This window comes from Lemur catta, chromosome 13 (genome assembly GCF_020740605.2).
Source record: "Lemur catta isolate mLemCat1 chromosome 13, mLemCat1.pri, whole genome shotgun sequence".
Lineage (NCBI taxonomy): Eukaryota > Metazoa > Chordata > Mammalia > Primates > Lemuridae > Lemur > Lemur catta.
Genome location: NC_059140.1, coordinates 81,671,378 through 81,697,744, shown reverse-complemented (window position 1 = coordinate 81,697,744; position 26,367 = coordinate 81,671,378). Strand labels below are relative to the sequence as shown.

The window sequence follows — 26,367 nt, the reverse complement described above, 5'->3', positions numbered from 1 at the left end:
AGCAAGACCCTGTTTCTATAAAAAAGAGAAAAGTTAGCTGGGTGTGGTGATGTGCACCTGTAGTCTCAGCTACTTGGGAGGCTGAGGTAGGAGAATCACTTGAGCCCAGGAGTTTGAGGCTGCAGTGAGCTATTATTGCACCACTGCCCTCCAACCTGGACAACAGAGTGAGAATCTGTCTCCAAGAAAATGAAAAAAAAAAGCTATTGTAAAATTTTACAAATGTGAAAGAATATATAGCACAAAAAGTAGTAAATAAAAACATTAAAAGCAGTGGCCATGTTCCTATTACCCAGGATAAGAAGCAGCATCAGCAGAGCCTTGGAAGCTGTGCGAAGCCCCGACTTGATCACGTCTGCCTCTTTCACTACCCGAGACAGTCACTCTCCTGAACTTGCTGTTGTCATTTCTTGTGTGTAGCACTAAACAAATTGTTTAGGTTTTCCATCTTTCAAATTTTGTATAAACAGAACCACAATGTACATATTCTTTTGTGACTTTTAATCAAAATGTTTGAGAGTCAGCCACCTTGATGCATCTGAATACTAATTAATAGTATTCCAATGAATGATTATATCTCTATCCATTTTACTATTGATGGGCATTTATGTTGTTTCTAGGTTTTTACAATTACAAAAAATGCTGCTATGAAAATTCTTGTACCTGTTTCTTGATACACACAGGCAAAGTTTTTATAATAATCAGGGTACATACCCAGTGAGTGGAATTGGTGGATTATTTGGGATTATGTGTGTATGATCACCTCTTCTAGGTAATGTCATACTGTGTCATATTGTTTTTCAAAGTGGTTTATAACAGTTTTCATTTATCACTAGCAGTATGTCAGAATCCCATTGCTCCATGTCCTTGCTAACAGGTCTCATTGTCAGATTAAGTTTCACCAATCTGGTGGGTGTGAGACACGTTAAAGCCACTGTCTCACTGTGGCTTTAATGTGTATTTCCTTGATTACCTATGAGGTTGAACATCTTTTCTTCTATTTTAATAATTTGAATTCCCATGTTTATGGAATGTCTGTCCATGTCTTTTGCTCACTTTCCATTAAGTCATTGCTTTCTGATTCATATTTCTTACTGTTTCCTAAATGCTTATCCTTTCTCAGTTTTTTGTGTTACAAATATCTTCTCTCAATTTCTCACTTTTCAGTGTCTTTTTGAGTTTTCTGGATAAACATAAAAATCTTAATTTTAATGTAATTTTATCAGTTGTCTTTGGGGTTTTTTTTGTTGTTGTTTTGTGTCTCATGTTGAAATCCTTTCCTTTTAATTTGATTACCTTTATAAAGAAAAATAATAATAAAAATCCTTTCTTACTCTGAAATCAGAAAGCTATTCTATATGATCTTGTAAAAATGTTCATAATTTTGTTTTTTATATCTTTAAGCCATCCTAGAATTGATTTTGGGTAGATGGGAAGAAGAGATCCAATTTCATTTTTTATGGGATTAGTTAGTTGTCCCAAGCCTTCTACTTAATATTCCACATACTCTCTACTGATCTGGAGTGCTGCCTTTGTAAAAAATTAAGGTTCCATATATGCATAAGTTGTTTCTGAACTTTCTATTCTGTGATATTGATCTATTTGTCTATCCATGCAGCAATACCACAATATTTTTCTTAATATAGCCTGTACTGTTTGTAATGTGTATACAAGTTATTTGTTCTATATTTTATGACACTTGAAATCTGTTGGGGCCAGGCTCCTTGCCTTATTCTTCTTTAGGTATACTTGGCTCTTTAAATCCTGTGTTTCCTTCACCATACTCTATTGTTACTATGGGACACACTGTGTGCAAATTGTTGCAAGATCAAAAAGCAGAGTCAAAGTTAGGCTAGAAATAAGGAAGGAAACCTTTCTTGGGAAACACCCTGCACCCCATGGCTTTGGAAATGTAGATAGATATAGACAGAAAAAAATATTAAAACTGATAATCCTTTTTAGAGTTAGAAACTGTAGGGTAGATAGGGAAGGAGCTTACACAAGGATGGGCATAAGTAAGATAAAGGGGTCTAGCCTGGCTGGAAGAATAGAAGTAATGAAGTTTAATAAGAATAAAGGAATTAGGATGTGATCAAATAGTTGACAGAAAGCCATTGGGTTTTTGACATCATGCTATGTCAGGGCTGCCCCCCAGGAATTTGTCTCCTTCTTTCATGGTGCCAGTGTTTTTGTGTATCTGTGAACCTTGGGATCTTTGAGAATATAAAAATCCTGGAGCCCCACTTTTTTTTTTTTTTTGCACATCCAGGGTGGCAGTGATACTGTGGTTAGCAGAATTTAGGACTTAGAGACTCCATCAGTGATTATCTGGACATCCTAAGTACTCTCCCAGCATGGAAGAGGAGCATTGTGGGAGGCTGAGGCTGCTAAACAACTTACATCAGGACTAGCACAAATTGACCTGCCTTCCACCATGAATCTCCCTTATTTTACCCATACTGGGACTAACATAAGGGTGGGAGTGGTTCTAGGTTTGTAAGGTCTGGTACTTGTAGAAGTTTGGAGGCTAAGAAAAAATACAGAAGTTTATATGTATTTATAATGAGGAAAGACATCACAACAAATGCCTGAAGATTCAGGAGCCTTTGAGAATATTCACGTCCTTCCTGTGTTCTCCTTAGGCTTATGTGCAGATGCTTTCTGGGCACGGCAGAATACTCTGTAACTCTAGCACTCACAGGACTTAAGTGATATTAGCTCCCTAGTAAGTCCATCTACAGATAAGGGTAGCTGTGAATTTACTGAACTTTTTCAGTCATTTATTGATGCCTAAATAACATTTTTTGATTTGAAAGACAATAAATCTGTGCAATTGATTGTTCTAGAAAAAATGAACAGTGTTTGAGACCCGTACTAATCGTACTTAACCAGAAGCTTTGACATGTATAAAGTCATTGCTCAAACTGGGAAACTGCTGTGTCAGGCACCGTGCTTGATGCTTTCATCTAACCCTCCTGCAATGCTGATAATGCAGGTAGATGCTCTTAATACCCAATTTACAGAGAATAAACTGAGGCTCATGGAGGTAAGGGACTTATCCAAGATCACACAACTAAAGCTGTAGGACTGGGATGGGAACGGACTCCAGAGCTTGCTTTCTATGTATCGGTTATGGGGATATGTATTTACTGAGGAAATAATGGGTGAATTGGCAGTTAAAGCAAAATTCAAAATTTTAATTTTATTTTAATTTTATATCCCCAGTGTTATACTATATCTAAGCATCAAGTAATACATGCTCATGTTCTGTTTTACTTAGGTGTGCCGCCAAAATGACATCCTGAGTTGGTAGTTCTTTTATGTTAGGCCATCTGGCATGTGTTTAGAGCTCTTTATGATGTTTGTACTCTAAAAATATAATCAAAGATCAGTTCTAGGTATGGTGGCTCATGCCTATAATCCCAGCAGCTAAGGAGGCTCAGGCAAAAGGACTGCTTGAGGCAAGGAGTTTGAAACCAGCCCAAGTGCCATGGTGAGACCTCTTTTCATAAAAAAAAGAAAAAAAGAAAACAAAATGAAAAGATTAGCCAGGTATGATGCCACATGTCTGTAGGCCCAACTACCCTGGAGGCTGAGGCAGGAGGATCACTTGAGTCCAGGAGTTGGAGGTTGCAGTGAGCTAGATTGCACCACTGCACCTTAGCCAGGGTGACAGAGGGAGGCCCCATCTCTTAAAAAAGTAATAATCATAATAATCAAAGATCAGAATAACTATTTGTATGCTGTTAGTATGTTTTGAAACACACAGATTTTTATGAAAGTCCTGTGGGATTGATTTTTAGTTCTTTATATTATCTAAATTATGAAGTTATTAAAGATTGGTGATGACTTCTTATCGAAAAGTGATAGGAAATTTTTCCTAAATGCTTTTCTGTCTTTAATATTTTTTCCAGAATTTGAGCTAGTAAAAATGATGAATGAAATTCAGTGTAATTTAAAATGCCTTGGTCTTTTGGAGCCTTATTTCTGGAAAAAGGGAGAAGCCTGTGCAGTAAGAGGATCCGATACTATGTGGTATCGAGGCAAGGTGATGGAAGTTGTAGGCGGCATGATCAGGGTGAGTCTGACATTCTTTTGTGGCTATTCTCAGGCTAAATGCTACAGCATTAAGTGATCTTTTGAGTCTGGATATGTGAAAATTTGATTAAAATGTTTTTTGATGAATTTAATTGTGTAGGAAGATTAGTCACCTGCATTACTCTTCTGTTTGTAGTGAGAATCTTTCTTTTATTTTCAAATACATTTAGTAACCTCAATAACCAAAGAAATTTCCAGGTGTAGGGATTTGATCACTGGTACCTTAATGGATGGACCACTTAGTTATACTTGGTATCCGTTATTTGTTTTCCAATATGTTACATACCTCCTTAGCAAATTTGTTTATGGCCCAGCTGATCTTTCAGAGTAAGGGCTAATTTACCTTTCCAGAATAATGAGATAGCACTCAATTTTTGTTCAAAATTTACTGGTAAAGGAAGAGCAAACCAAACCCAAAGCCAGCAAAGGAAAAGGAATAACTAAGCTCAAAGCAGAACTATAAATGAAATGGGAAATAAAAAAACAATACAAAGGATCAGTGAAACAAAAAGTTGGTTCTTTGAAAATATAAACAAAATTGATAGACTTCTTGCTAGAATAACCAGAAATAGAAGAGGAAGGACTCAAATAAGCTCAATCACAAATGAAAAAGATACCATGAAAACCTCTATGCACATAAACTTGAAAACGTAGAGGGAGTGGACAAATTCCTGGAAACGCACAACCTCTCCCAAGTTTCAATCAGGAAGAAATAGAACTCCTGAACAGGCCAATAACAAGCAATGAGATTGAAGCAGTAATAAAAAAGCTTCCAGGCCGGGCGCGGTGGCTCACGCCTGTAATCCTAGCTCTGGGAGGCCGAGGCGGGTGGATCGCTCGAGGTCAGGAGTTCGAGACCAGCCTGAGCAAGAGTGAGACCCCGTCTCTACTAAAAATAGAAAGAAATTATCTGGCCAACTAAAAATATATATACAAAAAAAAAAAAAAAATTAGCCGGGCATGGTGGCTCATGCCTGTAGTCCCAGCTACTCGGGAGGCTGAGACAGTAGGATCGCTTAAGCCCAGGAGTCTGAGGTTGCTGTGAGCTAGGCTGATGCCACGGCACTCACTCTAGCCGGGGCAACAAAGTGAGACTCTGTCTCAAAAAAAAAAAAAAAAAAAAAAAAAGCTTCCAACAAAAAAAAAGTCCTGGACCAGATGGATTCACAGCTGAATTTTACCAGATCTACAAAGAAGAGCTGGTACCCATACTCTGGAAATTATACCATAACATTGAGACGGTGAGAATCCTTCCCAACTCGTTCTGTGAAACCAGAATCACCTTGATACCAAAGCCAGGAAAGGACATAACAAAAAAAGAAAACTACAGACCAATATTCCTTATGAATATAGATGCGAAAATAATAAAATACTAGCAAACCAAATTCAGTAGCACATCAAAAAAATAATCCACCATGACCAAGAGGGCTTCATCTCAGGGATACAAGGATGATTCAACATACAGAAATCCATAAATGTGATTAACTACATAAACAGAAGCAAAAACAAAGACCATAGGATCATCTCAATAGATGCAAAAAAAGCATTCAACAAAATTCATCACCCTTTGAAGATAAAAATGCTCAACAAACTAGGCATAGAAGGAACATATCTCAAAATTATAAAAGCCACATATGGCTTTTATATGGCCATATAAAATTATAAAAGCCGTATGTGACAAACCCACAGCCAACATCATACTGAATGGGGAAAAGTTGAAAGCATTCCCATTAAGAACTGGAATACGACAAGAGTCCCCACTGTCACCACTTCTATTCAACATAGTGCTGGAAGTCCTAGTCAGAGCAATCAGGGAAAAGAGAGAAATAAAGGGGGCCAGGCACAGTGGCTCTCGCCTGTAATCCTAGCACTCTGGGAAGCCAAGGCAGGAGGATCACTTGAGGTCAGGAGTTTGAGACCAGCCTGAGCAAGAGTGAGACCCTGTCTCTACTAAAAACAGAAAAAGATTAGCTGGTTGTGCCTGTAGTCCCAGCTACTCTGGAGGCTGAGGCAGAAGGATTGCTTGAGCCCAGGAGTTTGAGGTTGCTGTGAGCTAGGCTGATGCCATGGCACTCTAGCCCAGGAAACAGAGCGAGACTCTGTCTCCAATTAAAAAAAAAAAAGGGGTATGCAAATCAGGAAAGAAGAGGTCAAACTATCACTTTTTGCTGATGATATTATCTTATATCTAGAAAACCCTAAAGACTCCACCAAGTGATTCCTGGAATTGGTAAATAAATTCAGCAAAGTCTCAGGTTACAAAATCAGTGTACACAAATCAGTAGCATTCATATACACCAGTAACAGTCAAGCTGAGAGTCAAGTCAAAGACTCGGTACCATTCACAATAGTCACAAAGAAAATACCATACCTAGGAATATACTTAAGCAAGGATGTTGTGAAAGGGAACTACAAAACACTGAGGAAAGAAATCGCAGAAGACAAACAAATGGAAAAACATATCATGCTCATGGATCAATAGAAACAGCATAGTTAAAATGTCCGTACTACCCAAAGTGATTTACAGATTCAAAGCAATCTCCATCAAAATACCAACATCATATTTCATAGATCTAGAAAAAATAATTATACACTTTGTTTGGAATCAGAAAAGAGGCCAAATAGACAAGCAATCTTAAGCAAAAAGAATAAATCTGGAGGCATCACATTACCAGACCTCAAACGATAGTACAAGCCTATAGTAACCAAAACAGCATGGTATTGGCACAAAAATAGAGATGTAGACCAATGAAACAGAGAACCAAGATATAAAACCATCTACATACAGCCAGCTGTTCTTTGACAAAGCAGACAATAATATACACTGGGGAAAAGAATCCCTGCTCAATAAATGGTGCTGGGAGAATTTGATAGCCACATGCAGAGAAATGAAACAAGATTCGTAACTGTCACCACACACAAAAATCAGTTCAAGATGGATAAAAGACTTAAATGTAAGGCATGAAACTTATAAGAATGCTAGAAGAAAACGTTGGAAAAACTCTTCTAGATAACAGCTTAGGCAAATAATTTATTGCAGAAGACCCCAATGGCAATCAAAACAACAACAAAGATAAATGGGACTTGATTAAATTGAAAAGCTTCTGCACAGCTAAGGAAATGATCAACAGAGCAAATAGACAACCTACAGAATGGGAAAAAAATATTTGCAAGCTATGTATCCGATAAAGGGCTAATAACCAGAATCTACAAAGAACTGAAGCAAATCAGCGAGAAAAAAAAAGCAGCCCCATTAAAAAGTTGGGCAAAAGACATGAACAGAAGCTTTTCAAAAGAAGATGGACAAATGGCCAGTAAACATTAAAAAATGCTCAGTGTCACTGATCATCAGGGAAATGCAAATTAAAACCACAACGAGATATCACCTTACCCTTGTTACAATGGCTTTTATTAAAAAGTCCAAAAATAACATGATGGCATGGATGCAGAGAGAAAGGAACACTTATACACTGTTGGTGGGACTGCAAATTATATAATAGTACAACCTCTGTGCAAAACAGTACGGAGATTCCTCAAAGAACTGAAAATAGACCTATCATTTGATCTACCAGTCCCATTACTGGGTATTTATGCAAATGAAAAGAAGTCATTTTATCAAAAAGACACCTGCACTTGAAAGCTTACTGCAGCACAATTCACAATTGCAAAAATGTAGAATCAGCCCAGGTGCCCCTCAATTCATGAGTGGATTAACAAAATGGTGTATATATATACTGCGAAATACTACCCAGCCATGAAGAAGGATGAGTTAATGCCTTTTACAACAATTTGGGTGGAACTGGAGACTGTTATTCTAAGTGAAGTATCTAAAGAATGGAAAAACAAACACCACATGTACTTGCCATTAAACTGATGAGCACACATGTGCACAAAGGGAAGTAAAACTCAGTGGAAATCAAGCAGGGGAAGGGGGGGGAGAGGGGATGAGTGAAAACTTGCCTAATGGGTACAGTGAATACTGTCTGGTGATGGGCACACTTACAACCCCGACTCAAGCATAACAAAGCAATCCATGTAACCAAAAACATTTGTACCCCTGTAATATTTTGAAATTGTAAAAAAAATCTTCAAAAATAGCTACATGCTTTAAAAAGTGTGTGTGTATGTATACACACACACACACACACAAATATAGATGAAAATACCTCCATTGACATTGTATTTACTAAGTAAACCAATGAAACTGATGAAATACTTTATCAGATATTCGGCACTTGTGTTTGACAATGATACCTGACAAGTACATAGCACTTGAGGTTTTTTAGCTTCTTTCATATATGTGCGTTCATATTTTATAATTTGTTTACAACTATCCTAGACATAGATTATGATTCCCATTTTGCTAATAAGAAAATTACAATTTAGCTTCAGTGACCTGCTATGGTCACCTTATCAGTGGGTAGTGATACTGGAGTTCACATCCAAGTGTCTGATTCTGAACTTCCGATTCTAAGTCTTGTGCTTCTTCTGCTGGACTGTAAACTTTCAATAGTTTTAGATTTTGGGGTGAATACTTAAGCATCTGGATACTTATGATAGATCCAAGTGTTTATATGCAAATGCATCAGTTTTCCACGTACATTTGAGTTCAGATAACTACTGCCCTTTTCTTCCTTAATACAGAGGTAAACTGAAACTCAGTTTTCATTAAGTTATCACACTTCATAAACTTTACATGTGTGAAGTCCAAATAAAAAAGACGGTGAACTTTTATAAAAATTTCTCACGCTATCTGAATACCTGTTTATTTTAAGTTACTTAAAAGTACTTTGAGAGTTTAATTGTTGCCTTTTCTTTTTTCCTACTTTTTCCTATTTCCTTTTTTTTCCATAGGAAAAATACATTTTACATTTCAAGTGTATACACAATGCTTTCATTCCTTAACCTGGTATCTTTTATAGTTTATCCTGTGATCTACATTAAGAAATAAACATTTCATGAAACCATAACACCCTAACTACCTGTGATACACTCAGATATTTTTTATTCAATTCTATTTTATGTTTTAAAATGTGAAGACATCTTAATTAAACAGTGATATGGTCATTTCTTTTCATTGGAGCAGAAGAAATAACTTACTGGCATTCCTTATTCTTAAGATAATTTAGAAATTGAATTGTCAGAATTATATAAAGCATTTCAAAAAGGAGTTGCTGCTGAATTTGTAAATCTAATAAGACCTAGTTTTAAAGAAGTTTTGATTTATAGATTATGGTAAGAAAACCTTTATACATTGAGGGGTTTTTTTTTGTTGTTGTTTTTTTGAGACAGAGTCTCGCTTTGTTGCCCGGGCTAGAGTGAGTGCCGTGGCGTCAGCCTCACTCACAGCAACCTCAAACTCCTGGGCTTAAGCGATCCTACTGCCTCAGCCTCCCGAGTAGCTGGGACTACAGGCATGTGCCACCATGCCCGGCTAAGTTTTTCTATGTATTTTTAGTTGGCCAGATAATTTCTTTCTATTTTTTTAGTAGAGACGGGGTTTCGCTCTTGCTCAGGCTGGTCTCCAACCCCTGACCTTGAGCGATCCACCCGCCTCAGCCTCCCAGAGTGCTAGGATGGATTACAGGTGTGAGCCACTGCGCCCAGCCTTACATTGAGGTTTGATACACCATAGGATAAGGGAATAAATACAATGTTGCTTTTTTTCTGGAAGTTTTTTTCAAATCCAAATTGAGTTATCTTTATAGGATCTTTTCTTTTAATACCAGGAAATCCCTCTGTCCCCTAGCTTTTAGTTATAAATTTTAACTATACATTTTATTTGGCCTGTTTCAGGTACAATATTTAGATCATGGATTCACTGAGAAGATTCCACAGTGTCATCTTTACCCTATTTTGCTGTATCCTGATATACCCCAGTTTTGTATTCCTTGTCAGCTCTATAATACTATACCTGTGAGTATGTAATAATTTGTGGGATGATTAATTTTAAATATTTTTTATTAATTTTTAGAACTATTTAGAATGTAAAATAAAATCTCAGTTGCAACAAAAAATAATAGGTATAATAATAAAATACCTACAAATAAGTTTAATAAGACAGCTTAAAGGGCCTTTATGAAGAAAACTACAAAATTATACTGAAGGATATAAAACATCTGAATAAATGAAGGGATGTAATATGTTCATAGATGGGAAGGCATAAGATTGTAAAAATTTATTTCTTTATCAAATGAAATTATAAATTTTAAAGATGAAATCAGATAAAAGAGTAGCTTATTAATTATCTCCTGTATGACAAATTAAGCTAAGAATTAGTGGTCTAAAATAAACTTTCATTATTTCATACAATTTCTGTGAGGGATTTCTCCTCAGGGAGTGGGAGTGGCTTAGCTGGGTGATTTTGACAAGGGGTCCCTCATGATACTTTAAGCAAAATATCCACCAGGAGTGGAGGAGCCATCTGAAGGATTGACTGGCGACGGAGGATCCACTTCAGAAGGCTCACTTCCTTGTCATATAACCCTCTTAACACATAAAAATTTAACAGTCACTGCTTCTTAATGAATATGTTTTATAGGCCTTATAGAAGCACTACATTGGCATGTTGGTCTTTTTTAAAAATTTTCAATGTGATGTTCTGTTTTTAATGTAGGTTTATATTTTTAAAGCATAAAATGTTATAAGTACTATAGGAAGTAGCTCATTCAAATTACTGCTTTAAGGCTGGGTGCGGTGGCTCATGCCTGTAATCCTAGCACTCTGGGAGGCCAAGGTGGGAGGACTGCTTGAGGTCAGGAGTTGGAGACCAGCCTGAGCAAGAGCAAGACCCTGTCTCTACTAAAAGTAGAAAAACATTAGCCAGGCATGGTGGTGGTCACCTGTAGTCCCAGCCAGTCGGGAGGCTGTGGCAGGAGGATCATTTGAGACTAAGAGTTTGAGGTTGCAGTGAGCTGTGATGATGCCACTGTACTCTACCCAGGGTGACAGAATGAGACTCTGTTTCAAAAAAAAAAAATTATTTGTTTAAGATCAATTTTACTATATACCCATGATACTCTCTGAAAACTGTGTATTTTACACTACTGTCTAGTATTACTTGTTTATGGCTACTTTTTGTGTATCTTAATTTGCTCCTGATTTGTCTTATTTTATGAAAGTGTAAAAGAATCTGAGTTTATTAATCTCAAATAGGTTGGGAATGTCTGGCAACCAGATGCAATAGAACTTCTTCAGGAACTGCTTTCAAAGAGACAGGTGGAAATACATATTATGGTAATTTGTGTTTAAAGCATATATAGTTTAAATTATTTGCCATAAAATGTTATAATTAACATAATTTGAGGGATATTTTTAATGATAAGCAATGGTATATGTGTATTCTTGTGTGAATGTAAATTACTCATTAACTTAAAAGAAGTTACCCCTTTGGTTCCTAGGCTTATTTTAAATAAAGCTAATTTTAAACAATTTCCTGAGAATTTTCATAACCATTGAAGTCAGTAATTTGGAAGATTTTTTATTAACAACTTATTTTAATACAGAGGGCAGTGTTGAATTGCTGGGTGTGCGCATGAATGTCGGTGGCAGTGTTCAGGGTGCGCTGTGCGCAGCGCTGGGGCAGTCCAAGCGGCGATCCAGAGAGCCTGCCGCGATCGCTTCCTCAAAAAAATTCACGCTGCATAGCAACATGCGGAGAGCCAAGTGATTGGTAGAAAGGGTTAAATGTGATAGGAATTTAGAGGCGGGGAGAAGTGAGGTGTTCCTTAAAGAACAGACGGGCAAGTTCTCGGGACCGCGGGGAAGCGCGCGGGCGGGGTGAGGGGTCGCTGCTCGGCGCGGTGGGCTCGGGTCGGCCTGCTGCGTTGGGGGACTCGAGAGCGGGAAAGCATAAAAATGGTGAGGACAGAGTGATGAGGCCGTGAAAAGAGGCGCGGCCCCACTTGAGGAAGAGCGGCTGAGGGTGGCGCCCAGAGCCCCCGCCGGGCGGGCAGGTCCGCGCCGGCGGCGGGACGAGGCCGCGGCTGAGCCTGCTCGGTGCGCGCAGACGGCCGCCCGCTGCTCGGCTTAGGTCACGCCGGCCGGGCGGTGGCTGGGGACACGGCGGAGCTGCCGGGTGTGTCGGAGCCGCGAGCGCGGGCGCCGCCGCCCAGAACCCGCCGCCCCTGCAGCTCCCGTTGAATGGTGGGAAGCAGAAAACAAACATGAACTATAGGACTGTCAGTGATCAGTGCTGGGAAGAAAAACTCAGCAGGAAAGGCTGATCAGAGGGGAGGAAGTTCCATTTCAAACACGGTGTCGGGAAGACGTCGCTGCGCAGGTGGCACTTGAGGCGCGAGGACAGCGCGTGCGGGCGCTGGGGACGAGCGCCGAGGGCGCGGGCACGGGGACGGGGACGAGGGCGGGCGGCCCCTGCGGGAGGGCGCGCTGGCGGCCGCCACGGCTCGGCGGGAAGCTGGGTTTGGGCGCAGTGTGGCCAGTGGGAACGGAGAGAGGCCCCCACGGGCCAGCTCATCAGTTCTGGACACAGTCGATACCCAATAATTGTAAATGGACTTTATTCAGAGTTTTAAAGATGGCATGATGCCTGTTTTAGCCTATTAATTTCTTCTAAGGCCTGCTATTTTTGGATTTTTAATGAAACTTCATTTTTTTACCACTGAACATGCCTTTTTTTCTCCTTAGTATAAACTACTGGTATCATCTAAAGATGACATATATAGGAAGTTATATATATAGGTTATTTTGTAATAAATAGCTAGAAAACTATGGAGATGTAAATATATTTTACATAAACCTAAGTAGTAGAATTACTGCCTCATAACCTGTCAAAATACCAGGAAGAAAATTCTGTGAAATGAGTCACTATCCAGACTGATAATGCTGTGATTGTCAGAAGCCTAATTTCATATTTGTTGACTATAAAATTTTAGTCATCAAATAGACTCTATTTTTGTAATAATAATCTTCTTTATTGAACTTAAATAGGAATTACCGAAAAATCCCTGGGAGAAATTATCTATTCATCTTTATTTTGGTGGAATGTCACTTTCTTACTTTATGGCACACTATAAACATTGTACTTCTGAACATTCTGAGGAGATACTGAAAGAAGTAAGTGAACTATATTTTTTATAAAAATCTAAACTATAGAAAAATAAATTCTGGTTAAAGGTGTCACATTTTGTCCTACAGCTAAAGTCTTAAATATGATTCTATGTATCTGATCTATTAAGAGAGTCTAGAGGACTTGTAAATTCTCTATAGAGAAAGAAATACACTGTATATCATGCTTTGTAAATGTCCTGAAAAAGACTTCAATTACATTAAGACTCAATTAATGATTCTGTACCTTCAAACCTAGTGATCTAGTGTTGTTTGAGTACAGGGGTGCATGTTATAAAATCTTCAATAGAATTCAATACCAGAAGAGGACTCTTTCCCCAGATGAAATGTTTTTTCCTTTTACTTGACAGAAAAGCCATATATTATAAAATTTCTCACAGGAAACTCAGAGGCACGTTTTGAGCTTAGCTTTCATGAATGGTCCATTCCAACTGCCTGGTGCTTCTGTGTTTAATATTTTTTAAAAGATAATTAGCCTGCTATGGATATGGTTTCCTATTTCAAGCTGCTGTAAATCTTCTATAGGAATAGGGTATGCATCATTAACATTTTATATCAAGATATTTTTATGTCTAGAGTTACAATTTATTTGCAAGGGGTATTTTTTTTGGTTTTTGTTTGTTTGTTTTTTAAGATAGTCTTGCTATGTTGCCCGGGCTGGAGTGCCGTGGTGTCATCGTAGCTCACAGCAACTTCAAACTCCTGGGCTCAAGCAATCCTCCTGCCTCAGCCTCCCAAGTAGCTTGGACTACAGGCGCAGCCACCATTCCCCACTAATTTTTCTATTTTTTGTAGAGATGAGGTCTCACTCTTGCTTAGGCTGATCTCAAACTCCTGGGCTCCAGCGATGCCCTTGCCTTAGCCTCCCAAAGTGCTAGGATTACAGGCATGAGCCACTCATGCTGGGCCTTCTTGTTAATGTTTTTAAATGTTCATTTTGTTGACAGTACACAACCATTGAGTGTTCTGTTCAATATAGAAAACTACTTTCTTCTTTCAAATAGAAACTGTGGGCCAGGCGCAGTGGCTCACGCCTGTGATCCTAGCACTCTGGGAGGCCAAGGCAGGTGGATTGTTTGAGCTCAGGAGTTCAAGACCAGCCTGAGCAAGAGCGAGACCCTGTCTCTACTAAACATAGAAAAAAATTATATGGACAGCTAAAAATATATATAGAAAAAATTAGCCGGGCATGGTTGTGCATACCTATAGTCCCAGCTACTCGGGAGGCTGAGGTAGGAGGATCGCTTAAGCCCAGGAGTTTGAGGTTGCTGACAGCTTGACGGCACTGTAGCCCAGGCAACAGAGTGGGACTCTGCATCAAAAAAAAAAAGAAACTGATATTACTTTGTACCTATAATCCTCACTGCCAGCCTTTTCTTTAAAGCAGAGACGTGTGTGTGTGTATAAAAGTGTTCTATTGTTAAGCTGGTTTTATAAAGATTAGTCTCTCCCTTCTGGGTGGACTTTTTGCTGTGAACATTTTATAGGGAAAGGTAAGAGCTCCCACTCTTTTTTTAAACTAATTCCATTGACATGTGTTGGCATTATTTTGAGGATTCTTTTTTTTTTTAAGAGATAGGGTCTCCCTCTGTCACCTAGGCTAGAGTGCAGTGGCCCAGTCATAATTCACTGTAACGTCGAACTCCTGAGCCCAAGCCAGCCTCCTGCCTCAGCCTCTTAAGAATAGTGGGACTATAGGCACATGCCACCACACCCACGTAATTTTTTTTTTTTTTTTTTTTTTTTTTTTGGAGAGATGAGGTCTCACTGTGTTGTTGCTCAGGCTGGATTTTTGAGGATTCTTATTGTTGAAAAACTAAGATAGTAAGATTACTCAGAACATTAGAGTTTCTTGTAGTTAATCTGAAATAACTAAATCAATGGCAGCAAGGACATGCACCCAGGTTTTGTGGGGATGAAATATGAAAGTGCTTTAAAACACTGTATAGTTAGGCCGGGCGCGGTGGCTCACGCCTGTAATCCTAGCACTCTGGGAGGCCAAGGCGGGTGGATCGCTCGAGGTCAGGAGGTCGAGACCAGCCTGAGCAAGAGCGAGACCTCGTCTCTACTAAAAATAGAAATTATCTGGCCAACTAAAAAACATATATAGAAAAAATTAGCCGGGCATGGTGGCACATGCCTGTCGTCCCAGCTACTTGGGAGGCTGAGGCAGGAGGATCGCTTAAGCCCAGGAGTTTGAGGTTGCTGTGAGCAAGGCTGACGCCACGGCACTCACTCTAGCCCGGGCAACAAAGCGAGACTCTGTCTCAAAAAAAATAAATAAATAAAAAATAACACTATATAGTTAAAGGTGGTTTTACTCATTAATAATACTATATTATTTCAGAAACCAACAGATTACAATAAAAAATATGAGGAAGAAGAATGGGAAATAAGGTTTGAGGTGAGTAGCAATCCAGATATTTTAGAAACTTTGGATACTTCATCAATATAAAGGACCTGATATAGGACAGGAAATAAGAGTTTTTTATATAACAGCTTGAAACTTTCTTACATACCATAGAATTCACCTTTTTAAAATGTGCAATTTGGTGGTTTTTAGCATTCACTGAGTTTTGCAACCATCACCACTGTCTAATTCCAGAACATACCATCACCCTGGAAAGAAGCTCTGTACCAACAGCAGTCATTCCCCATTCTTCTCTTCCCCAGCTTCATGGCAACCACTTAATCTTCTGTCTCTCTGGATTTGCCTATCCTGGACAATTCATTTAAATGGAGTCGGATAATATGTGGTCGTTTGTCACTGGCTTTTCACTTAGCATGGTGCTTTCAGGGTTCATGCATGTTGTAGTATGTGTTAGTACTTGAGTCCTTTTTATTGACAGATAAAATTACATTGTGTGGATATATTTTGTTTATCCACTGATCTGTTGATGTAAACATGGGTTGTTTCCACCTTTTTGTGATTGTGAGTAATCCTGATCATGTGCAAGTGTTTATGCAGATGTGTATGTTTTCCCTTCTCTGAGGAGTGGAATTACTGAGTCTTATGGTAACTGTGCTTAACATTCTAAGGAACTCCAAGGCTTCCCCAGAGTGGCTGCACCACACTGCATTTACGCCAGTAGTGCCTCAGGATCCCTCCACCCCAGGTCACTGCTGTCGTCTGTATCTCCAGCCACCCTAGGGTGTATGTGAAGTGGTGTGTCACTGTGGTTTTGATACGCATTTCCCTGATAATTAGTAATGCTGAGCATCTTTTCACGTGGCTTATTGGCCATTTGTATATTTTCTTTGGAGAAATCTCTTCCTATCTACTTGTCCATTTATAGTTGGGTTATTTATCTTTTTATTGTAGAGTTATAAGAATTCTGTATATAGTCTATATTCAAGTCCCTTATCAGATATGATTGCAAATGTTTTCTCCCATTCTATAGGTTGTCTTTTCACTCTCTTGATAGTGTCCTTTTAAGCACCAAAGTTTTTAGTTTTCATGAACTCCAATGTATGTTTTTTCTTTTGTCACTTGTGCTTTTTCATTCTTGTGAATGATAACCATGAAAATAATGTATGGTTATTGTAAAGTGCTTATTATAATGGTTTGAAACAAATTAGTAAAATTCAACAGTGGACAATCACTTTTTGCTGAACTTTCCTAGATGCAAATATTTTTTTGTTTTGTTTTTTGATTGATTAGCCACCAGTTTGGAAATGTTAAGTAGTAACAAATTAACCTACAAATTTGAATATGATGGTTTTACTTTTTAAGATAATTACCATATTCTTTAAGACTAAAAAGAATATTTTAAAAATATATTGCTGGTACTTAAAGAAAAACATACACCCATGTTTTTATTTGTATTTGCTTTTAACAGCTGCTAGGTGCTGTGATCCTTTTGGGAATCACATAGCTTTGTATTTAGCTTTTACAGAGCACACCTTTTTGATAGTTTTAACTTAAACCTTCTGTTAGCATTTCATACATTAATTTTTCATACATTAATTACATTTTATAATGTAATAAAAATTTTTATTACATTATATTATAAAGTACTTAGTCTTAAACGGAATACCAAAAAAATATGTAAAAAAAGGATATGTTCCCCATTCTGTGCCTCATACACCCCAGACCTCCTCATTAGTAGCAATTACTCTTAACCGTTTGTTAACCATTCTTCTAGAATGTGTGTATTTGTAGATATATGTAACTCTATACACATTCATGCATTTTTGCACAAAACACTTTTTTTAATTGGGGGATAAAAGAATATAAAGATCTTCGTTTATCTTCACATTTTGATCCTACTGCAACAAAATCATTTTGTGGTGTTCAGTATTTGAAAGAACTTGCTTTCTGGTAATTGAAGTAAATTGGCACCATAGTGAACTTTTATAATATAGATTTTTATAATTGCCATCCTGAAATTTGAATTTATTTGTGGTGTTTTAGGAATTGCTTTTGTCTGAAACAGAGACTCCTGTCTTACCACCATATTTGTCTTCAGCTCTGCCTCCCTCGGAAGAACTCTATGCTGTGCAAGTTAAGCATGTTGTCTCACCCAGTGAAGTATGTAATCCGAATGATTAGTTGGTGATTAAAAACATAACTAGCTATCTTGGTCTTATTAAACCACTTCTCTACCTTCCTGATTTTAAATAATTGAAATGTGGTGACCTCTAGTTTGTTCCACCCTATAATGTCCTCTTCAGATATTCATATTTGCAGCAAGTATTTCTTAAGCAGCTGCTGGGTTCCCAGTATTGTGTTGCTTTATTCAATGTTATGTTTATGGTGAATATTTAGATTTTTAAGGTGGAACTGTTTTCTACCTGTGAAATCTTGAACACCTCACTCCCCTTCCCTCTTCTTGCTTCTCACCTGCCCTGTCTTTCCATGCCACTGCTTTGCTTGTTACGTTTGTCTGCCGCTCGGAATGTAACTCCGTGAAGACAGTCTGTGTTGTTCATGGATGTATCCCCAGAACCTAGGATAATGCCTGACATATAGTAGGCACCTGATGAATATTGATTGAATGAATGAATAATTACACTAGAGAAAATCCAGCGGCATGTCCTTGGCAGAAAGGAAGAAATGATAAGTAGCCTCAGCAGCTGCTTCAGCCTTTCACACAGTAAGCTGTTTCCTTGAAGGCAAGGGAAGGATCTGCTGTCTGACTTCATCCGAAGGCGTGGCAGTGTACAGCTTCTGCTGGTTTTTATAATGTTTGTATTGGTTATTTGCTGCGTACCAAATTACCCCAAACTGAGCAGCTTAAAACAATACAAATGAGGGTGAGGAATCTGGGAGCTGCTTAAGTCCTCTAGCTCAGGATCTCTCATGAGGCTGCAGACAGGATGTTGATGGGGGACTGCAGAAGCCACTTCCCAAAAGACTCACTCACATGAGGCCACCTGGAGGGTTCAGTGTCATGCCTGTGCCCGGGCATCTCCGGCTGTCTGCTCACAGCATGGCTGCAGCGTCCTGGAGTGTGCAGTCCCTGGCAGAGTGCCACCAAGACAGAAGCCACATGTCTCTTGTATCAGGTCTCCAGCAGTCATGCACCGTCCCCTCAGTCATGTTCTGACCACAAGATAAGTGTGGAAGAATGTGGGGGGGACACAGGGTGAGCGTCAGGAAGCAGTGATCCCTGGGACTGTCTTTGGAGGCTGGCTGCCACAATAATTTTGTCCACATCAATGAATACTAGAAATTACAGAATTTGAAAGTTTTTTTCCTTTCCCTCTCTCCCCTTAGGTGTATATTTGCCTTGATTCTGTGGAAAATTGTAATCAGTATAGCCAGCATAGTGACACAGATGATAGTGGAGTCAGCTGGGAGTCGGAATCCAAGAGCCTTGATGAAGCGCTGCGGAGGTGTAATAAGAATGTAAAGATGTTTCCTCCTGTGACAGATTTTAGAACAGGTATGTGTATTACTTTTTGAATGAAATAAGATTTTTTTTCACAATGTTATGGGGGTACAAACGTTTTGATTGCACGAATTACTTTTGTACAATTTAGTCAAAGTCACAAGTGTGTCTGTCACCCAGTTAGTGTGCATTGTACCTGTTAGGTGTGAATTTACCCATCCCCTCCTCCTCCTCCCTCCTGCTTCATTTCCATTGAATTTTACTACCATATGTGCACGTGAGTGTTGATCGATTAGTTCCAATTTAATAGTGAGAGCATGTTTGTTTTCCCGTTCTTGAAATACTTCACTTAGGAGAATGGTCTCCAGTTCCATCCAGGTTGTTACAAAAGGTATTAATTCGCCATTTTTTATGGCTGAGTAGAACTCCATGGTATACATACACCACATTTTATTAATTCTCTCATGTATTGGTGGGTGCTCAGGTTGATTTCACATCTTTGCAATTGTGAATTGTGCTGCTATAAACATTCAAGTGCAAGTGTCTTTCTTTATAAACTGTCTTTTTTCCTTTGGCTAAATACCCAGTAATGGAATTGCTGGATCAAATGGTAGGTCTACTTTTAATTCTTTGGGGTATCTCCATACTACTTTCCTGAAATAAGATTCTTAATAAAACGTTTTTGTTTTAATGGGCTGATGAGTTTGGGCTATTTCTAATGTCAGTTGATTTTTTCTGAGGAAAATACTTCATGTGCATGATTTCTTTGACTTCTCAAGATACCCCGTAGATGATCTCTTTCCCATTTTCTAGATTAGAAGAACTTCTCTTAAGTGACGCCCCTGGCAAATTTTCACTTTCCAAAAATCAGGCTGTGTTGGAAAATTGCATAAAGATGATATTCTAAGCTTGAGGTTTTACCAGTAGCTGAAATTAAGAGAGTTGTCATTCAGACCTTAATGGCAATCATTTTAATTACAAACCACGTAAGATGATGTCTGTTTCTGTCAGGATAGGTCAAATTCCTACTGTTTTTTCTTTTCAATACATTCTTCCCATCTTTATTAAATGTGTGTGATTCTCCTATGAGGAAAATGTATCTAGTTAGTGCAACATGTGATAACATAGAGATGTATTTATGCTTGCTGTTTTGTACGTATCAGAAGATATTTTAGCAAAGGAAAAAAACACATCAGCCTAATGTCTCACCTGATTCTATTCAATGAGATTTTAATTGGTTGTAACTGACTTTTAACTGATAAATAGCCCTTGCTGTTCCCTCTGCCTGGAATCTTCTTCCTCCAGACTGTCTAGGGCAATTTTGCTCTGCCTTTACCTTTCGAAGGTTTCCCCAGCCTCCCTAAGTACAGCAGCACCACCTCCTTCCCTCTCACTCTCCTTTTCTAAATAGTGCTGTGAGCACAGGCCTCTTCGTGTCACCAGCAATTAGAAGGGCACCTGGCACAAGTAGGTGCTCATAAATACTGAATGAGTGAAAGAATGAACTCACCATTTCTTTCGTACACTCAGATTTATAGTCAGGAAGAAACAATTCCTTCATTGTGTTCGAATCTCAAAGGAAAGCCCACAAACAGTCTGTGCAGGTGATATAGAATTCATGCAGCTATCTGTAATTATGTATTTTTCTGTAGGTATTTTGTGATTCAATAAAAATTTTTTGAGTATGCATATGGTCAAGTTGATTCAAAGGCAAGTGCCTATTAAATAGTTACATTTGAATAAGGAATTTTTATTGAAGGAGTTGTTTTCATGGGTTAAAATGACGACTAATGTTTTGGTTTTTTGTTTTAAAGTTCTATTTGAGGAGATGAAACTTCAACCATGTTTTTAAGGCTGGAAATGGTAAAAGTTGGGACTGATTAAGTGATTCAGTTACTTGATATGCAGAACTGCTCTGCTAGATGAGATTCTTTGTGGCTTTATATACTCAAGAAATTGTTTATAAATCTCTGATAAAAAACATTTGAAATAAAAATCTGTGTACATTATTCTTTCAGTATTTCAATGCCACTTACCCACAACTAGATTCCTCTTTGTGGAATTATATAAAAGAAGGTAGGAGGACATAAGGGAGGATATAGAGCAGGATGGGAAACTGAGGCAGGTACATGCTATCTACTCTGAAATATAAACATGTACTAAGAGAAGGGAAGTACATACTATACTAATTTTTCCAGTTTTACTCAAGCCTAGTACTCATTAGCACACTCGAGCACATGCTTGTACCAGGTACCATGTTAGAAATACAAACAGCAGTTCTGCACTCAGGAACAGGTGGTCTAGCAGAGAAGAGACATTGACCAAGCACAGTATGGAAAGAACAGCGCATGTTAAAGGAGTACGCATAAGGCCGTGTGGGATCACAGAGAAAGCAATGATCAGTAGTTAGTAATCAGGGCTTTATAAAAGTTATGTTGCCACTGAGCTTTGAAAGAAGAGATGTTTATCACAAAAAAGGCTCAGGAGAACATTCTGGATGGGGGGACAGCCATGGGCTAAAATAGAGGCACCACGGCTTTAAGTAATTCTGTTGAGGTAAATCATTGAGGGGATGTGTAGGGATTGTTTGGGAGAACAGACAACTGAAGGAGCCTGTAAATTGTGATGCTGAGGACTTGATATCGCAGGCAGCTAATATGCCACTGAAGACTAGTAAACAAGGGTAATGTAACTGGATTTTTAAAAATCCTAGTGGTCTTAAAAAGGATGGATTGGAGGACAGAACTGAAGGCGAGAACAACAGAAACCATATTTATTATCCTCTGCAAAAGGTGATGGCCCAAAGTAAAAGTGACTGGGGGCAGATGGGAGGTGGGGCAGTGGCGGGCTGAGCTAAGTCCCGGGGGTGGAAGAACTAGAGCTCAAGAATGGGAGAAGTGCCTTTCTTTGAAGCTTAATCCTTAGGAATTAGTGAAGAAAGATTTATAAAATATAAACAAAAAGAAAAGCTAACATAAGGCCAATAGTTCAGTGTTTATTTCTGGATGGTGAGCATACAGTTATTACATATCCTTCTTTGTACTTTTCTGTTGAAAAAAATTCTTTGATACATAATATCTGCACATATTTATGGGGTACATGTGATATTCCCTTACATGCATAAAATGTGTAATGATCAAGTTAGGATATTTAGGATATCTGTCACCTCGAGCATGTATCATTTACATCTATGCGTTGGGAATGTTTCAAATCCTCTCTTGTAGCTATTTTGAAATAGACACTATGTTGTTAGCTATAGTCACCCTACTGTCCTGTCGAATATTAGAACTTGTTTTTTCTACCTAACTGTATGTTTGTACCCATTAACCACATCTGCTCTGAAATCTAAACATGCACGAAGAGAAGGGACCCTCTCTTCATCCCCCACTCCCACCACACACGCCCTTCCCAACCTCCGGGAACCACCAGTCTACTTGTGGCCTTCATGAGAGCCACTTTTTTAGCTCCCACATATATGAGTGAGAACATGCAGGATTAGTCTTTCTGTGCCTGGCTTATGTCACTTAATATAATGACTTCCGGTTCTATCAATGTTGCCACAAATGACCGGAGTTCATTCTTTTCACAGCTGAATAGTATTCCATTGTGTTTATGCTCCGTCTTCTTTTTCCAGTCCTCCACTGGTGGGCACGGTGCTGAGGCTGATCCTGTCTTTGCTGCTGTGCATGGTGCTGCCATGTGGGGTGCAGATGTGCCTTTGATGTACTGATTTCCTTTTCTTAGGATAAAGCAAAAAAATTTTAAGAAAATATAAGGCAATATTATTTTTTCCCTTTTTCTGTCTTTCCAGAAATGCCTTGCCTTGCAGAATATGATGATGGCTTATGGTACAGAGCAAAAATTGTTTCCATTAAAGAATTTAATCCTTTAACTGTCCTAGTACAATTTGTTGATTACGGATCCACTGAAAAGCTGACAGCAAACAGGTAAAAAATAAAATCATCAACTTAGTTGAATTAGGACTCTTACTTTTGTTTTTTGGGTTTTTTTGGGTAGTTCTTTATTGGGAAAATTTTGCCTCTTTTAAAAGAAAACTCTTTTAAAGCTGTTTATTAGGATTTTTAATCCAGATTTTTGTTAAAATATGTATAAAATTTACCATTTTAGCTGTTTTTAAGTATGCAGTTAATAGACATTAAATACCATTCACAATGTTATACAACTATCACCACTTTTCCATTTCCAGAACTTTGTTAGTCCCAACAGAAACTCTGTACCTATTAAACCATAGCATCCCAGTTCATTCTCAGCCAGTCCCTGGTAACCTATAATGTACTTTCTGTCTCTATGAATTTGTCTGTTCTAGGTGCCTTATAAAAGTAAAATCATACAATATTTGTCCTTTTGTTTCTGGGTTATTTCACTTAGCATAAAGTTGTTAAGAGTCATTTATGTTGTGCAGCATGTGTCAAAATTTCCTTCCTTCCTTAAGACTGGATAATATTCCATTATATGTATGAAGGGTCTTCAAAAAGTTCAAAGAAAATGCATACTATGAAAAAACTGCACGGATTTCAATTTTTTTTGCACGAAAATAAACTTAAAAAAAAAAAACACATCTCCTAAACCATACTTAAAAAATAAACTTTTGCCAACTTGTTATAACATGTCTGAGGAGGATCTAGTTTGAGGCACTAAGAAAGATAAGACATCAGTTTGAAAAAGAGCCCCTGTCAGACTGAAAAAAGCAACATGAATTCTGCTAAAATCAAAGCAAGAACAAACATGAAATTCATGGTGAAGCTTGAGTGTAAGAATGGTGAAATCACTGATGCTTTACGAACAGTTTATGGGACAGTGCCGCAAAGAAATCAGTAATTTCCAGATGGATATCTCATTTTAAGAAGGGATGAAACGATGTTGAAGATGAAGCTGCAGCAGCACCACCCACCTCAATTTGCAAGAAAAAAATGAAACTTGTCAGTCCTTACTGGACAGGACTGACCGTTAGCAGCAGAAACAATACCCAACACCATGGACGGCTCAACTGGTTCAGCTTTCACAACTCTGACTAAAAAACTAAAGTTGAGCAAACTTTCCCTCAGTGGGCACCAGACAGCTGCAGACAGAGCAGAGACTGCAGTGGAAATGTTAAACAAGTAGATCAAGGTCCTGTAATGGGAGATGGAACATGGCTCCACCGCTGTGACGCTGAAGACAGCACAGTCAGAGAAGTGGCTGCCGGGAGGTGGATGTGGTTTAGTCAAAGTAAAACTGAACTGGTCGCCACAAAGGTCCTGGTGACAGTTTTGGGGATGCTCAAGGCATTTTGCTTGTTGACTTTCCGGAGGTCAAAGAATGAAGATGTCTGTTTATGATGAGAGTATTTTGGGAAAGCCGAGGCTTTAGCAGAAAATGCCCAGGAAAGCTTCACCAGAGTTCTTCCCCGCAACTGTGCTCCCGCTCGTTCCTCTCACCAAACGAGGGCAATTCTGCAAGCGTTTCACTGGGAACTCGGTAGGCATCTCACTTGCAGTCCTGATTTGGCTCCTTCCGACTTCCTTTTTTGTTTCCTAATCTTAAAAAGTCTTTGTAGTGCACCAATTTTTCATGAGTTAATGTAAGAAAAGACCACATCGACGTGGTTAAATTCCCAGGACCCTCAGTTCTTTAGGAATGGACTTAAATGGCAGGTGTCATCGCTTACAAAAGTGTCTTGAATTTGACGGACCTTATGCTGAGAAGTAAACCTTATACTTTTATTTTTTCCATTTTTCCATGAACTTTTTGAAGTCCCCTCATACAGTACACACTACATCTTAATTATCCCTTCACTGGTAGAGGGACACTTGGGTTGCTTCTGAACCCTTTTTGCTCTTGTGAATAATGCTCGTATGATACAAATATCTCTTCACGTCCCTGCTTTGAATTATTTGGGGTATATGCCCAGAAATGGAATCGCTGCGTCATGTACTAATTCTGTGCTTAATTTCCAAGGAACCACGTGCTGCTCTCACAGCAGCTCTACCGCTTCTTGTTCCCACTAACAGTGCCCAGGGTTCCAGTTTACCCACATCCTCACCAGTACTTGTTTATTTTCTGTGTTTTTTTTTTTTTTTTTTTTTTGGTTTTTTTTTTTGAGACAGAGTGTCGCCTTGTTGCCCGGGCTAGAGTGAGTGCGGTGGCGTCAGCCTCACTCACAGCAACCTCAGACTCCTGGGCTCAAGCATCCTCCTGCCTCAGCCTCCCGAGTAGCTGGGACTACAGGCATGCGCCACCATGCCTGGATAATTTTTTCTATATATGTATTTTAGTTGGCCAGATAATTTCTATTTTTAGTGGAGACAGGATCTCGCTCTTGCTCAGGCTGGTCTCGAACTCCTGACCTCAAGCGATCCACCCGCCTGGGCCTCCCAAAGTGCTGGGATTACAGGCGTGAGCCACCGCACCCAGCCTATTTTCTGTTTTTTGTTTTTATAGTAGCCATCCTTATGGGCATGAGGGAGTATGGTATTGTGGATTTGATTTGCATTATAATGCTAACCATCTTTCCACGTTCCTGTTGGCCGTTTCTATATCTTCTTTGAAGAAATGTCTATTTTTATGTGTGTTTTCTTCATTGTGTAGGTTTCCTTTACACTCTGTTGTGTCCTTTGGTACACAGAAGTTTTAAATTTTGATGAAGTCCATTTTATCTGATCTTTGTTTCCTGTGCTTTTGGTGTCATATCCAAAAAATCATTGCAAAATCCAGTGTCATGAAGCTGTTTTCTTCTAAGAGTTTTATAGTTATAGCTATAATTTTAATTGTGACATTCTAAACATTTTGAGAATTTCTTTTGTGACAGATTGTGTCAAATTCCTCTTCATCTTATGCAGTACCCAGCCCGAGCCATAAAGGTTCTCTTGGCAGGGTTTAAACCTCCCTTAAGGGACTCGGGAAAGATAAGAATACCGTACTGTCCCAAATGGAGCATGGAGGCACTGTGGGCTATGATAGACTGTCTTCAAGGAAAACAACTGTATGCTTCTTCCGTGGTAAATATCTGTCTTAATTAGCCAAAATTATTTTAAAGCTATTTGTCTGGTCCCTATTAAGTTTGTAAAATGTTTTGTTTCTGTGCAATTCTACCTGCAAAAATGTAATAAAGCAAAGCATATAAAGCTATATATACTATAGGATTAATTTTAAGGCCTGTTAAAGGCTGTCTTAGTTTATATTTAACAAACTTTATTACCCTACAGTGATATAAAATATCATTGATGGCCGGGCGCAGTGGCTCACGCCTGTAATCCTAGCACTCTGGGAGGCCGAGATGGGCGGATTGTTTGAATCTCAGGAGTTTGAGACCAGCCTGAGCAAGAGCGAGACCCCGTCTCTGCTAAAA

At 38.8% G+C, this 26,367-nt stretch overlaps 1 protein-coding gene across 1 annotated transcript in view; it reads left to right on the top strand.

The window, feature by feature from the left end:
- The window catches only part of RNF17 (ring finger protein 17), a 100,649-nt gene that overhangs the window by 70,685 nt on the left and 3,597 nt on the right, over nucleotides 1-26,367 (top strand). The window contains exons 26-34 of the mRNA XM_045567012.1: nucleotides 3,915-4,078; nucleotides 9,895-10,014; nucleotides 11,254-11,334; nucleotides 13,048-13,173; nucleotides 15,533-15,589; nucleotides 17,600-17,716; nucleotides 18,905-19,073; nucleotides 22,831-22,966; nucleotides 25,828-26,017. Of these exons, the coding sequence (XP_045422968.1) occupies nucleotides 3,915-4,078; nucleotides 9,895-10,014; nucleotides 11,254-11,334; nucleotides 13,048-13,173; nucleotides 15,533-15,589; nucleotides 17,600-17,716; nucleotides 18,905-19,073; nucleotides 22,831-22,966; nucleotides 25,828-26,017 (1,160 nt within the window). The remainder of the gene's footprint in view (nucleotides 1-3,914; nucleotides 4,079-9,894; nucleotides 10,015-11,253; nucleotides 11,335-13,047; nucleotides 13,174-15,532; nucleotides 15,590-17,599; nucleotides 17,717-18,904; nucleotides 19,074-22,830; nucleotides 22,967-25,827; nucleotides 26,018-26,367) is intronic.